The following is a 15,884-nucleotide window of genomic DNA, read 5'->3' as shown; positions in this document are numbered from 1 at the left end:
TAGTTCGTCCGGTTCCATATCCCTTTGCTACTAAATGTTTTTTTCTGGATGTCTGAGAGGCTTTTCTCATCTCCAGTTGCTGGAAAATCAGCATTTGTAGCTTTCCAAGCTTGAAATAGATGAGGGTGATTTTTTAATACCCATAATTTAATTGACTTCAGAGGACTTGTGGGGGGGTGGGGGAGGTACAGTGGTGGTGGTTTCCTTCTTTTATTCTTTTATTATGTTGAGTCGTTGGGTTTGGTTTGGGGATTTTTGTTTGGGCTGTGGTTTTGGTTTGGGAGGGTTTTGGAGGGTTAGTTATTTTATTTGTTTGTCTTGTTTTGTTTTCTCTAAGTGTACTATTTGCCTGCTTGCCAGATGAGGAGACTAATGCAGGGAGGACAAACCGAATCCCTCCAACAGCAGCAGCCACCCGCTGCCATGCTGTGGTACAGAATGTGAAAGAAGAGGCTGTTCTGTTTCTTTCCATGCCCCAAATCCAAACACCCGCTTCCAGCATCCTGATGCAGGCTGTTTGTGGGCCAGCTTGTGGACTGGCAGTACAAGACAGCCCTGTCCTCTCCTCATTCCCTCACCTGGAAGGAAGATGTGGGTGCATCACCACCCAGCTCTTGGGGCTGTTCCTTCCACAAAGGTGGGGTGCTCTTACCCACAGTGCCTGTGCCAGTGTCCTGTTTGACACTTAGGTTTTGTGCTAGTACAGTGCAGACTGGTTGGATTTATAGGAGAGTGTTCCACACTTCTTTTCCAAGCACATTTTATGTTTGGTTTTTGTTGTTGTATGCTCTTTTTCAAAAGCTGCATGCTTCATCCTCACTCCAGGGTTATTTTTGTCTGGTTTATCCTACCTTCCCTGAACACCTTAGAAGTTGTTACTTCTTTGTGCACTCAGCAATGTTTCCCATCGGGAAATAGATGGCTTGCAGGGCTGGTCATTCAATTTTTTTTCCCAGTTCCAAGCTTTTATTTGCCTATACATTAATATTTGCCATGCCTGATGAAACTGGGCTTTGCTCCTGGTGTCAGTGACAGAAGTTGCACATTTTCTCACAGTCTAGCAAAGGGATAGACAACAGAGCTGTTGTCACAACTGGAATTAACACACCATATGGTCCCTACATCACCTCTCTTTTCTGTATTTGTCTACTGCAGAAAAATTATTGAAAACAGTCGTCCATTTCCAAACTCAAGTCTTCAAACTGTTTCTTTTTCTTCCTCAGCTTCCTGAGTTTTGTTTGCAGAGGCACTGTTGTTGTTCTTAGAGTAGCAAATAAAAAAACTCCTCAGGTGCTAAAAATAACCTAGCTGTAACTCTATAAAGAATTATTTTCTGCAGTTTCTTACATTTTAAGCAGCAATGTTATTTAGTATTCCCAGTAGGTGGGCATCTCTGTCATGTCTGTTTTTCTCTAATACAGCAATATAATCTCTGATCCAGGGGTCTGTTGCTGTTGTCTTCTCCTCAGTTTGCAGCTTCCCATTGCTTTACTAAAGAATTCAGTCTAAGCTTATATAACTTTAATTCTGGGTTGTCTGTGTTTTTTTCCTTCAAAATAGATTCTGTGTCATTTCTGCCAGTATTTTAGGACTTCCAGTCTAAATTACTTCAGCAAAATAATCTGATGGTCAGTGTGATAAAATAGGATTTATCTGTGCATTTCTTTAGAAACTTTGTCCTGCTTTGTCTCTCCAAAAGGCTTAATTTTTGTCCTTTCTAAACTAAACTAATCATATGAAGAGGATTCAGATGCTGTATGAATGACATTCGAATTATGAAAAGCTGAAAATACGTGTCTGGACAAATATTCAAAGTTCAAAAGAACCTAAAGAGGTCAGAAACATAAAACAAAATGCAAAACTGCAATTAACTTTATAAAAGTGTATCCCAAATGAAACTATTGCATGTTGTGGAGAAACTTCAAAAAGGGTAATGCCATAAAATACTTGGGAATAATACCATGAAGGGCCTGAAATACAGTGGGAAGGAGCGTCACAATGGTTGGCCATTTAAAGATGCTCAACTGCAGGGAGAGTAGTGGCTCTGAAGGTTTGATTCTCATGCCACTGAAGTTGGATCCCTGTTGATGTTGGTTGGCATTGCATCAAACTCTGTTTCTCCTGTGTGGACACCTCATCTAGGCAGTCAGTTGTAGATGCTTTATACCTTGGGGGATACTGCCAACAAAATCTGAAGTATTTCAAGAAAGAGAAGAACAAATGTGTGAAATAAAATTGAGGGCGAAATAAAATTGAAGTACAAAAGAAACTGTCAATATAGGTGATGTAACAATAATCAGGAATTAACAGAGAATAACGTAAAAGTGCTTATTTTGTAGATGCATATATCCAGAGAATGGTCTGCTACAGAAACTGCGAAAAAGTTCTATCACCTGTGGTTTCTAGTTCTAGGTCTTACGAGCCATTAGCTAAGAGATGGTAGAGAATAATCTTCAATTGGTAGGATTGGAGAAAAGATCAGTCCCTTTTCCTAACGTCTATAATTCCTAATTGCTTATTAGTCTTTTAGATGTGTGAAAGTTATAAGAACAATGCCTGTCTCTGATTCTCCTGCAAATCTCCCACCAGTGAAAAAAAAAAAAAATTGTACCCTGTGAATGAACTTTGCTGTTTCTCTAAAAACATGTTAACTAAATTAGGCAATATGAACTTTACTTATTATGACAGATCTGCTTTCTGTTGTCATAATACAGAGATGATACTGACTTTTCATCCCTTTATAATTTCATTCTCAGCTCTTTCATGTAACCTATCTCCATCTACATAAAGTGTGGGGGTTTCTTTCCCCCAAGTTGGATCTATTCTGGCACGTCTTCTTGTTCTATTCTTTAAAACTGAGAATCAAATAATTGTTTAGGTTGGAAAGGAACATACAGTGTCACCAAGTTCAATCATTAACCCAGCACTGCCAAGGCCACCATTAAATCATGTCCCTAAGCACCACATCTTCACGTTTTACATCCTTTCTGTGGACAGCCTGTTCCAGTGCTTTCCATGAATTTTTTTTTCCTACTGTCCAATCTCAACTTTCCGTGGCACAACTTGAGGCCATTTGCTCTTGTCCTATTGCTTGTTACCTGGGAGAAGAGACTGACCCCACCTCACTACAAGATCCTTTCAGGTGGTTGTAGAGAAGGATAAGGTCTCCCCTGAGTCTCTTTTTCTCCAGAATGAACAGGACATCTTCACATTTTACATAACTCCACTCAACCCTTTCTGTGGGCAGCCTGTTCCAGTGCTTTCCATGAATTTTTTTTTCCTACTGTCCAATCTCAACTTTCCGTGGCACAACTTGAGGCCATTTGCTCTTGTCCTATTGCTTGTTACCTGGGAGAAGAGACTGACCCCACCTCACTACAAGATCCTTTCAGGTGGTTGTAGAGAAGGATAAGGTCTCCCCTGAGTCTCTTTTTCTCCAGAATGAACAGCCCTACCTCCCTCAGCTGTTCCTCAAAATACTTGTGTTCCACACCCTTCACCAGCTCCTTTGCCCTTCTCTGGACACACTCCAACATCTCAGAGTCTTTCTTGTAGTGAAGCGCCCCAAAACTGGACACGGGATTCAAGATTCAGCCTCACTAGTGCCAAGGGCATGAGATACTGTTCTAGTCTTGCTGGCCACACTATTTCATCCTAAAACATCAGTAAACACGGGTAAAACATCAATAACCCATGCATTTATTCAAAACTCATTAAAACAATGTTCCTCCTCCTACTAGAGCCTGTCCAGATTGGTTTTCCCCTTTTGGAGTGAGTCTTTTGCAGTGCCCAGTGACAAGCTTGGCTGCTTTATTTGCTAGTGAGTATTCAGAAGGTGTTGCTTCTCTGGTTGATCCCTCTATTAATCTTTGTTTAAGCCTATGGCCACTGGGCAAAGTTCCTTCCAGGTTACCTTCCTTTGGACGGCCCGTGCTGCTTGTGGTTGAGGATGTCCACAGGGGCGTGTTGCAGTTTTGGACCAGCAGGGAGTTAGGGGCAAGCTAAAATGTCTCATATTGCTGTCCATTAAGCTTTTCCTCTTTGGATTTAGGTGTAGTTAAACACCACAGTTGTGCAGGAGCCATTCTTCTGCATCAACAGTTGTTGTGTTGTGCAAAGTGTATAGTTTTGGTTTGTTTTTTAAGGACTACAGAAGAATAAACACAAATGTTCAGTCCAACAACTGGAAAGCAGTTTGAGTAGGTGTTGTTACAAAGGTGCAGTTGCAGCTTGCCCTGCCTCCTGCTCCAACCCTCCAGCAAACAGCAGAGCCCCAGGGGAAGAGAGTTGGGGTTTTCTCCCTTTCACCTTCACTACCATGGGACTTGGCTATATTTCCCACCTTCCTGCAGCAAGCAGCTACTTCCTCCAGGAGTTTTGCTCAAAGAGTTTTTCTCTTGAATGTGGCGGGGTTGGCTCATTTGCAGCGAGGTGGGTACTCTGCTGGTTTGACAGCCCCAGCGCCCGAGGTGCCGCATTTATCATCTGGCCTCGGCGCCGGCTCCCCTCCGGCATTTGTCAGCAGCGCTGAGTCGAGGTGCTGGCGCGGCAGCCAGCAGCCTCCAGCAGAGATAATTCTTATCGTGTGTGCTGCTGGCTCAGCTCCGCTTTGCCTCACATGGTGACAATTTCTGCCTGCCATCGGTCTCCCCTTTGGATCCCAGTCGTGCAGGCGGCAAACATGGCCGAAGGATGTGTGTCCTTGCAGTTCTAGTGTTTGCGCCTTCAGTCTCCATCAGCAAACTTTGGGGAAGTGAACTCTTCTTCCCAGTCACTTTGCCCCTTTCCTAGCATATTTAGCATTCAATATCTCCTGTGCTGACCTTGTTCTTTGAATTGCATTGGCACTTGTCTTGTTCAAGACGCAGGTCAGCAGGAGAACAGTCAAGTGTGGAAAAACACACCGTCACTGTTCACTGGGGTCAGAGCAGCACAAGTGACCTAAATTTGAAATGCTCCATACTCCGTGGCTGATCCAGCATCCTCAGGCTGCAGCCTGCCTGTCTGCTGCAGTTGCAGACCAAGAAGTGATTTTTGTTCAGGAGCAAGATTTCCACCAATTTAATCTACTGAAATTTGAAGTCTGGAAATCTGGGGCAAAATGGAGGGGAAAAGAGAAAGCAAGAGAAAAAAAATGCAGAAAAAGACAAGTTGTAATTGAGAAGCTTGAGTGAAACACCACATTTTGGTCATACAGTGGGGTGTGTTTTGGCAGTTCAATTTGTTAATTTTCTAGAACAGGCATGAAATCGCTATATTTATGTACGTAGGAATTAATAATAGCTTACAAAAGCAACACATTAGCTTTTTTTGGGTGGGAGGAGAAACCAAGAGCTGCCTGAAGGCGAAACATTTCTAATTCCCTTTTTTAATTTCTTTTTGTTTTAATTTTTTTTTGAGAGAGCTCCTTTTTCATTGTGTGCACTGCTGTTGCCCACACTGGTGCTGGAGGAGAGCATGTGTGCAGTCTGCATAAATTGATTGGGAGGGTGGCTGACCGTGCTTGGTGCTTCCTTCAGGTCACGGCTGCCACGGTTTGCCACGCTCTTTTATGCGTGCATGAGCACGGGCAAACACATCCAAGATGTGGGAGTGCGAGTTTGAGGAGTGCTTGGCATCAGCCCCCGCACATGCCGGCTGCGATGCCTGCTCACAGAAAAACACAGAACAGAAAAAGCCAGGGAGGTTTTCCTCTGTGAGGTGAAGCTTGTGGGAGCACGCCTTGCATTGCTTTTGCTCTTAAAAGCACATGCATTTTTGTTGGTTTGCTTCTAGGCCACTAAATGCTCCTGACTTCTTTCCTAACCTCCAGTGATGGCACCAGTATCACAGGAAGGGAATCTTGTCGTTCCCTCTTGGACAAGGGACAAACCCTGGGTGAGTGGTGATGACCCAGGAGTACTTTCTACAATTAATGTGAAAAATCTGGGGGTTTTTGGTAGGGGTTTTGAACACAACAGGAGAGAGGGTTTGGGGTGGATCCCCTCCCAGCCCTTTTTTTTCCTTAATAATGAGAAGTTTCTGAGTGATTGTGCTGGTTGAACCATCTAGGGGAAAACAGCAGCCTTCCTGCAGGGGCTTGCAAGAATTTATACTGGGTTTCTGCTGACACCTATTTTTATATCAGAGATGGCAAAAACATACTGACATATCTAGTCTATCTGCTTGTGAATATATTTCATTTCCATATGCATCCAGCCTTGCAGTGTGTTTGATAAGTTGGGTTACTTGTTTTAGCTCATCTGTGCTTCTCCCTTCCCCTGGAGCTAATCCAGAAAATATCTTGAAAGAGAAGGTTGGGGGGGGGGGGGGGGGGGGGGGGGGGGGGGCAACCAAGAAGGAGATTGAATTTCCATCATGAGGAAAATATGAAGAGTTTTCACAAGATGTGATGACTACATTTGATATCTTGTAGTTTTTGTTAGTCTAGAAGTGATTTTTTTTTCTCCTCTCTCTTAATCTGAGTGATCTGGGGGAATGGTGATCATCTATTCTTCTTCTTCTTCAGTATTTTAATCTAGGCTGCCCAGGGCAGTGGTGGGATCACCATTCCTGGTAGTGTGGTCTGTAGATGTGGCACATGGAGATATGGCTTAGTGATAAAGATGATGGTGCTGGGTTAAAGGTTGGCTCAATGATCTTAAAGGCCTTTTCTAACCTTAATGATTCTATAATCCTAATTATCTCTTCAGGTTTCAAGCTTTCTCTTGCAACACTGGTATTAATGGTGACATTTGGCATTTCAGTTACTTGTTTTCTGCTGATGATGAATGGAAGTGTATAACTGAATTCAAGTGTGGGGAAAAAAAGCAGTTTTATTTATTAGTAGGGTAATGTAAAAAAATCATGATCTGGTATAGAAGTCTTCACTATCAGCATGATATGTATTTATCTTTTCAGTGCATGCATGGCATCACATGAAAAAGGTGTAACATTGATAGAATGTGCTTCACTGTGAGAATGCAGCACTTTCAGATTTATTTAGCAATTTTGTGTGGTTTTTACTCCAAGTTATTGTGCTTTTATGTATTTCAAGAGAAATGCACATATGTATTCATGTAGGTCTTACATATTTACTGACATAAATTTCTTAAGAAAGAGCAGTAGTTCACTTTGTGAACTGTGGAAATTAGGTAAATGTTCATACTTGTTAAATTTTACTTTTTGCTACTGAGAAGAAAACAAAAAAGATTTACCCAAAGATTGTGCCCAGAAATCAGAATACTCTGTGTTTGTACCGAAGTCCTAGAGCAATTACAAGAAACAAAGAGAATCTAAGAAGAAGGAATATGCAGTTCTTTATTTTAAATACTGCCCAAATTGGTGGTTTTGACAGATATTTCTTGTTGACTGTTGCCTCCCATACATTTTACCAGATAAAGCTTAAAAACCTGATTTTTTGATCTACCTACTCATTCCTGTTTTATCTTATCCTTTTGCTTTTATCCATGTATTTTAATCCAGAACTCATAATGAAATTCAAGCTTTCAAAGCAGTTCACAAAATCAGCAATTTAATGCATGTTTTGTCACTTTTACTTTCGTAACAGCTGTAAGATAAATAAAATAATGAGATATTTACAGCACAAGGTCAGGCAGTTTTTGTGATAGCAGCTTTTCATATAAGATTACAGCTAAAAAAGAGGGGAAGTGCTGAGTTACATAATTCACTAAAGTTTGACACTTAGAATTTGTGTTATAACAGCACTTCATAGGCTATAGATGGGGCTGTTTCAAGTTCTGTTGTAAATCTGACTTTACAAGGCTTTAATGTTCTGTAGGCTAATAAAAATCACTCTAGGATTGAATGTGTGAAATAAAAAAAAGTGGTGTTTTTAATATTTTTTAATGCTCTGGGTATTTTGTCATCTTTGATTGTTTTTCACCAAGATGGCATTGCTCTTGGATTTTTGAATAAATCTTAAAGCTTACCTTCATGTCTGAGGGAGGAGAGGCAAGAAAGAAAAGGAAAAAAAAAAAAAAAAGCATCCCAAAAATAGAAGTCTTGCATTTGCACAGTAAAGTTTAAGGTATCAATGTGAGCTTTTGGCACTGGAGAAAAGGGCATAAATATTGAGTATGAAATATAGTGTAATAATAAGTGATAGCATTTTCACATTGTTGAAATATAAGCCTTCCAGGACAGAGGATAAGCTGTAAGCCCCAGAAAGTCAGCTTTTCTGGAAGACTACCCTTGTGCACTGCACATCTCTCCTCGTTTGAAACCTCTGGGGTGCTAAGAAGGACAGGAAATTGTCTGACCTGAAATTCTGAGGGTTTATGTAGCTTTTGCATGGTATTGTTTGAAGGATTCACCTGCTTGGCAAATACTATGAAAATGCCAACAGTTAGGAATCGTGGTTACAAATATCCATCTCGATTCCACATGAGCAGCAGTGGCTCACAGGAGGAGCTAGCCCTCAGCCAAACGTGCTGCACTTTGCCATTTAGGCAATCTTGGTGCAAGGCGGTGCAGGGCTGCCATAACAACCTGCCCCAGAAACCTCGTTCCCTTCCCCTGGTGGTAGTGATGTGAGAACAGTGAAAACTTTAGGTCAGGAATACTGTGTTAACATTTCCCTCAATCCCAGTGCTACTTTGTCATTTATGCCAGTTGTATTCAGTACTGGGGTTGTTTCTGGCTGCCTTGTCTAATCTGGAAGGAGAGGACTGTCACATGCAAGGGTGACACCAGCCCAACCATGACCTGCAAGGCTTTCAATGGCCTCATCTGGGGAAAGGAAATCCATGCAAGAGCATAAACCTAAGACCAGGAGGGGCCTGGGAGCAAACACCTACAAATTTCTCACATCCCCACTCCTTTCCCTGTGTCAGTGGGCTTCAAGTCATTGGTTTCCTGTATTGGTTTTCCATTGGTATGGTAAGCTTTCGTCAGTGTTTGGTGACAGTAGCGTGCTACCCTTCTTCACCACATTGTGGTGTCCCAAGTATCTCTGGCATTGCTGTTACAGCTGTTTCCAGCTGTTCCAGTGGTTTCCATGCACAGGGCATTTTGTTGCTGTTGGGTGAAGGGGAGAGAACTGGGGAGCTGTTGACTCCACATAAACTGTGCTGCGGAGACCCAAGGGAGCCCCAGGAGTCACAAAACCTGTGGCACACACAGTGTATGCTTTGGGCAAGGGCACACTGTTGATTTGTCTGTAATTCAGCCACTGGGAGGGACCCTGTGGGCTGGGGTGGGCTCTTTTGGGCTGGCAGGGATAACCAGGCTTGCATTGCACAGGTGCACAAGAGACCTGTCAGGGATAAAAGGGGAAATCAGTGTAGGATAAAAGCAGCTCCAAAAGATAATGTGTCCTGTCACCTTGGTCCCTGGCAAGGTGGCCAGCTGCCAGCTCCTCCCAGACAGCTTCAACGTGAGCTTAAATGAAGTTTAAGACTGCTGGCTGTTTATCTAATATTGTTCATTGTTCTGTACAGACAATTGCAGAAATTAAGGATTCATATATGGGGGCAAAAAAATTTGTTTCTTCAGATTTTTATGTATTGCCTTCATTTTGCATATGTAAGAAGCTATGGTCCACAGCTTTCCTCACAGTTAGGCAAGAAAGTAGCTTTTCTTTACGTTAGACACTGTTGCTTCAGGATAGAGAGGGAGAAATTGAAAATTTAGGGGAGTTGTGAGGTGAAAAAACAAAGGCTTTTCATTAGTATTTTTCCTATAGCTAGATTTTCACTTGAGCACTTTTGTATGCTGTATTAATTACTCGTGTTTTCTAACTTGGGCTTAAAACTTCCAGGCAGCTGGGGACTTCCTTTCCCTCGTTCTGGTCCACAAGGAATTACTGGACAGGGAGAGAGAGAAGTTCCTGCAAGAAGTAAGGCAAGGACAGGAGCTTCAGGTGAGCACATCAGAACTCTTCCTGGAGAAAGAGAATTGAGGATCTTTGGTGGTATGAATGCTTTATTTGCCTCAATTTGCATCCTTTGAATTCATATCGTACTGAAGTCATGCTCTATCATGACAGTTGTTCAAGTGCCCAATATTTTGAGCACACACAATAGCAAAATAATTTTGAAATGACGATACCTGGTTGGAGTATATCTGGTTGTGTGTTAGAACTGTTAGACATAGGAGGTTTTGTTTTAGGAAGTTGAAAATAATGTGTCTGCAGGTAGCTGTGCAGCTTTGGTGTGAGGGGGACTGTGCTGGATGGTTTCAGAGGTGTAAAACAAAAAAAAAGTGCACTCATTTTATCCCTTGGTGCCTCCTGTAGTTTCATTTCAAAGTACGGAATCTCTTACTTCATGCAGTTTCTATTCCTGGTGAGGGTTTAGTTAAGGGACAGAAGCACAGACAAGTCTGAGCACAGATCAGTTGTTTGCTTTGCTTTTATGTGCTTTGGTGTCAGCAGGGCATGGTGAATTGGCAGCACAGCCTGTGACAAGAGTGAATGTCTGGGCCTTAGACTGTCCCTGTGCACCTTGAAATCTTCTGGGTATCTCCTGCTCTGAATGAGGTTGAACATAACATGAGGGGTGCGTTCTTACAGATGGTGAGAAAGCATCTGAGCAGTTATTCTTCTTCAGAGGTGCTGATTTGAAGGGAAAGGAGGGGGGCAGAAGCTGCTTTGTGTTGGCATTGTGGTGCAAGTGGCTGCTTGTGGGTACCACCTCTGCTGGTGTTGTGGAGGTCGCGGGACAGATAAAGCCAGGTTTAGACATGCACATTTTTTAATTACATAACCCTTTGGGGGTGGCTTTGTATACTCACCTACTACCAGATAGAAAATAGGAGCAGTCTTACCAAGCCTTTCGCCACATGTTTGTTGAGGTTGTGGAAGCACACAGTGAGGGTTCTTTTGCATTATGTAGAAAGTGAGTTCTTCCTTGGAGATCTGCTTATTTTTACTTTCGAGTGTGTGTAGATTTAACTGAAGAACATGTATTCACACAGTTGTGCTATTTAAGTTAATGTGGGGTGACTCAGTGTGTATTCACTGCTGCGAGCCCACAGCGACTGCGACAGAACATTTTATTGTCTGAAGACAATGCTAATAATGATAGCATTAAAACAGTGTTGGAATTTCACAAGACAATATTCTGTTCCCAGAACTGCCGAGGCACAAAGATTTGCCATTGTCAGACAGGGGAACAGGAGCTGGCCTGCAGTGCAAACAGTGCCCTCCGCTTCCGCTGGGCTGGGCTGGGTGTCCTGCCCCTCTCTGCTCCTGCTTCCAGGAACCTGCTCCAGAGTCTGACACAGCTGCGAGCACCTCTGCAAAGCAAGCACTGCAGCAGTTGGCTCTGCTGAGAGCTGTTGTAACACAGCCCCTTCCCAGGATGATCCTACTCTAAGCTGCTTTCATCCAACAGGTGAGCTATCTTGGCCAGCTGAAAGGGATGGAAAGGGCTGGCACTTCTTTGGCTGCCCCCCACCTATCTCTGCTCTGGTGCTTGGTCCCAGAAGTTTGCTGAAGGAGAATTTGGGATAGGTGTAGTGTTTTGCAGTTAATACATTGTGGCTGCTATGGCATTCCCATAACTCACAAAGCAGTGATACAGAAGTGATGGAGTTTATATTGGTTGTGCATTTCTTTGGTGGAGGGATTGTGGGATGAAACCAATGTGACTGTGGTGACAAACAGGGCAGCTGTACAGGTACAAAGCTGTACTTTGTATCTGAGGTATAGGTTATAAGTGCAAATAAGTTGTTCATTATGAAATTAATAAACATTACATGTATATTACTAATCCTTAGCACCACCTCTTATTGTGTAAAAACAATAATAGTTTCCTTATCAACAGAGTTGTTAATAATGCTTGGATCCTGGAAAGCAAAGATGCAGAAGTGGGAGCTGTATGCATTTATTCTTTCATAGGAATTATTTAAAGTAAAACTTTTCTACCCTCATAAGTACTGCTTTGCAGCAGGTTCCTGGTTTGCTGGTGTAATAGTCAGATTGGATAATGACAGCATAGACAATAAGATGAGAAAATGAACTGAAGAAGAGACTGTTGGCAGTGCAGAGACACTGGCTGGAAACCTCACCAACCATAAACCACATTTGTAGTATCATGGCTTACATCCAGTGTGGACAGCACCTGCAGTGCAAAGCCACCTGGAGGCTCACTGGTGGTGAGCACAAAGTTTGCTCTCTGCATTAGATACTAGCAGATAAGATATCTTGAATCCAGGCTCTGGATTCACTCTGAACATCCTTAAGATGGGAATGCACTGAGTACTTGCTTTTTTAATGACTCCCAGCAGCATTTCCCGGGATCCATGTGACAAAGTACCAGAGGGTTGGGCTTTGATTGCAGTATCTTCATTATGGAGTTGTGCTTATCTCTTAAAATGGATCCTTTCAAAATGTAGTTTGTGTTTGGTGGGGATAGTGAAGAAAAAGAGCTGATTTAAGGAAAATTGAATGGGGGAAGTGTCACATGTTTTGCAGTGTTGAGATTCCAGACATCCTTGCTGTGAAAAATGAGAGTTTAATTACCCAGGTTTTGTGTGGGTTTGCTGAGTTGCTTTAGTTTGTTTGTCCTCTGTCAGTCTCTACTAATGCTATTATTTACTTTCACTAAACAGAAAAAATTAATTCAGTGATCTCTGTTGCTCAGTGTCTGCTGGGAATAATGGTACTGAGTTGTATCACTGCAAATATTGGTATGTTCTTGCTTGTACTGTTGGCAGAAACACTGGGGAGAGTCAAACAGCCTAACTCAATATTGCTTACATATCTTCTATTTTCTTTTGACAAAGTCATTGCATGGTTCTGCCTCAACGTGGTCTTCTGTGAGCTGCAAGGAGCAGATCACGTCATTGTTGAACTGGCTAGCTCAGTCTGTGTGATATGTGCCACAGAACTTTATGGAGTACTTCCGGCAGTTTCCCTGCCTAATACATGTTTTGGAGCATCAGAACATCTTTGATTAGACAGTTTCTAAATAGCAGCATTTGTTATACCTGTCACTTGATTTTTGTCCCAGTATATCATGTGTGTCCCTGTGTATCCCTGCATATCTGTATCACCAATACAGGGAATTTGGGGCATGTTTTCAGCATGGCAGCCAGGCTTGCACAAAATGGCACAGCCCATCAGCCCTCTGTTTAGCCTCTACTCACAGTTAAACACTGGCATTAGCAGCTTTTTATTCTTCTCACCCCCTTTCCTGAGCTGATTCCTTAATGCCGTACACAAAGCAGTCCTGCACAGCGCTGCCATTAAGTCGCTGCCTTGCTGAATAAATTACAGGTGCCTGCTGCTAAAAAGGAAGAGATGATGCTTTTCTTTCTCTACATGGTTCTTGTTCTCTTCCTCATGTTTTGCTGATTTTCTCAAGACATCCTGTTTTGTTTGCTGTTGGCAAGTAAATCACTGAGAGATGCAAAAAGCAAGAGCAGAGGAAATTCCCAGTGCATACTGAGAAGCAAATATTCCAGTCTTTCAAGCATGGATAAATGGAAAGAGGTGGATATAGATGGTGATGAATTTAAACATGTACTTATTTATTACTCTGTCTTCCATGTCTGGATCTCTGGCTGCTGAGGAGAGGATGAGACAAAGAAACACTTGATTTTTGGCACCACTGAAATGAAGTGGCAAGATGAGATCAGAGAATTGTATAGGTTGGATAGGACTTGCAGAGGTCACCTAGTCCATCCTGCTGACCAACCTGAATCCCATCTGACCAGGTTGCTCAAGGCCATGCACAGGACACTTTTCAGTATCTCCAAGGATGAAAGTCAAGCAGACTCTCTGGACTTCTGTATCAGTGTTTCACTTAAAAATAAAATAAATAAAATAAAGTAAATAGTTTTCTCCCCTGTATAAGGCTGTAATATCCCATGTTGCAGCACTGGTTGATGCTCCCCTTGCTCCCTGTGTACCTTTGAGGACAGTCTGTGTCCCCTCCCATCAGGCAGTAGCAGGTAGTGGGTAGGTCTCCCTGTAGCCCTCTCTTCTCATGACTGAGCAAACACAGTGCACTCACCCTCTCCTCCTGTGCTCCAGCTCCTCAACTGGCTCTGGAATGGAGCCTGTGCTGCTCCTGACAGCATGTCTACAGGAAAAACTCTTTTCTGTGCTGCATCCCATAAGTACCCTGAGACTGGTTTCTCTTTTCATGTCATCTGATCTTAATTTCTTTCCTTTTTCAACCTTTTTGCATGACATCTCCAAAACAGTAGCATTTTTGAGCTATAGCTTTCATTATAGTGTGGTATGATGTCACCAAACTCTATGTATGATAGTAGAAAAGAAAAATGCTACTGTTAAGTCTTAACTCAGCTGCTTTTATCTCTCATCATGTTCATTTTCACAACTATACCCATCCAGCAAGACTTGATCCTGACTTTTTTTCTTGAAGGACATAAAATATGTTTTCCAGTGTGAAATTAAATATTCTGCAGTCAAATGCAAACATCCAACCTAAAAAGACAGATGCTACTCCAGGTCCAGTATCTATGTGTAAGTCATGTTATGTTAGCAAATGAAGTGGAAAAATGGCTCTTAAATAGTTTCTTCTGCTGCTTCCCTATTTTTTTTTATATTAGGTTGCCCCTGGTATTTCAAGAGTTTCTATCCAGGTATTGTATACTCTCACATCAAATCCAAATACAGTTTAGCAGGGCAAAGAACATTTGGAGACTGGCTCAGTGCCCAGAGCCTGCTTTTAACCTCTGCAAAAGCCCTTGTCTTTCTCACTGAGATATCCAACATTTCCTAGCTACAGGAGAAAAAAGAAAATTTCAAGATAGAATTTCTGAATCTTAGTGATTTGGGTGTAACAAATACTGGCCCAAAGATGATCAGATTGTAAAGATCCTAAGAAGCAGGATCAGGCATGCTTAAACACCCGGGTTAATGAGCAGAGAGCTATGGCACTTGATGAATTCTCATGTAATTTTTAAAGATATCTACTATCTCCCAGCTGAAAATTCACACAATTATTCTGTATATATATTCTAAAAACATTATGACCATTAAATATTGTCTAATATGTGTATAAATTCTGCATGGCTAATTTAGACTTTGGACGATTCATTTCTTCTTACAAGTATATTTGAGAATTCCTCTAGAGTAATCCACCAACTCATCAAGCAACTATTGAGTATAAGTTAAAGCAAATAGTATATCAAGAGACATACTATTGACATAGATTGACAACTTGATTTTACGTTGTTATTTCTCACTGACTGAAGAAATTGGATATGTCTCTCCATCCCTAAAATAAAGTAATCCCAATGCAATGTTGAAGCACTTGTGAAGAGCTGTTGCTCATAGCATGATGCTCCTCTTGGAACTTGAAATAATGTACATCCCTTTACAAGGTGCATGAATAAAATATTAGACAGGTAGAGTTTGTGACCTAGTTAAAAGTTATGTGCATGATCTCTTTTCCTTGGTTGAACTTAGGAATCATCTGGAGTGGGGGATATCTTTACATACAACAAACCTTATCTGAGTTTTTGGTTTTGTTTCTTTTAGTGAAAGGGTCAGTTATGAATATGTGCTCTTTTGATTTGGGGCTGAGCTTAAAATAGCTAGACATCCGAAAACTTAATATGCACAGTGAAATTTAATTAGGCAACTGCATAAAATCAAAGGGATTCTTTTGTAGACAGGAAGCAAGAATCCCCTTTTGGTACTTTCAGCACATTATGCAGCTAAGTCCTGTTTTCATCTCCTCCTCTTCAGCAAGAGGTGTTAATAATAGATGTGTATGATCTGCTGCCAAGGGTGATGGGCCAGGGATGTGAGGAGGAATGGACTATATTCCTTCCACTTGCATGGTGCCTTCTTCATGTAGCTAAAGTGCATAAAGTCTAATATTTCAAAAGGCAGTCTTCATCTTTGTACATCTTTGTACATTCCAATTTGATTTGCTAAATTTGGTCTCCACAAACACCAAGCA

At 41.8% G+C, this 15,884-nt stretch overlaps 1 protein-coding gene across 1 annotated transcript in view; it reads left to right on the top strand.

Annotated features, from left to right (window-relative positions):
- The window catches only part of LOC121356827, a 110,995-nt gene that overhangs the window by 73,060 nt on the left and 22,051 nt on the right, over positions 1-15,884 (top strand). The window contains exon 4 of the mRNA XM_041473643.1: positions 9,761-9,862. Coding sequence (XP_041329577.1) covers positions 9,761-9,862 — 102 coding nt within the window. The remainder of the gene's footprint in view (positions 1-9,760; positions 9,863-15,884) is intronic.

The sequence above is a fragment of the Pyrgilauda ruficollis genome, unplaced genomic scaffold, assembly GCF_017590135.1.
Source record: "Pyrgilauda ruficollis isolate IOZ18807 unplaced genomic scaffold, ASM1759013v1 scaffold30, whole genome shotgun sequence".
Lineage (NCBI taxonomy): Eukaryota > Metazoa > Chordata > Aves > Passeriformes > Passeridae > Pyrgilauda > Pyrgilauda ruficollis.
This window is presented reverse-complemented; position numbering and strand designations above follow the sequence as displayed.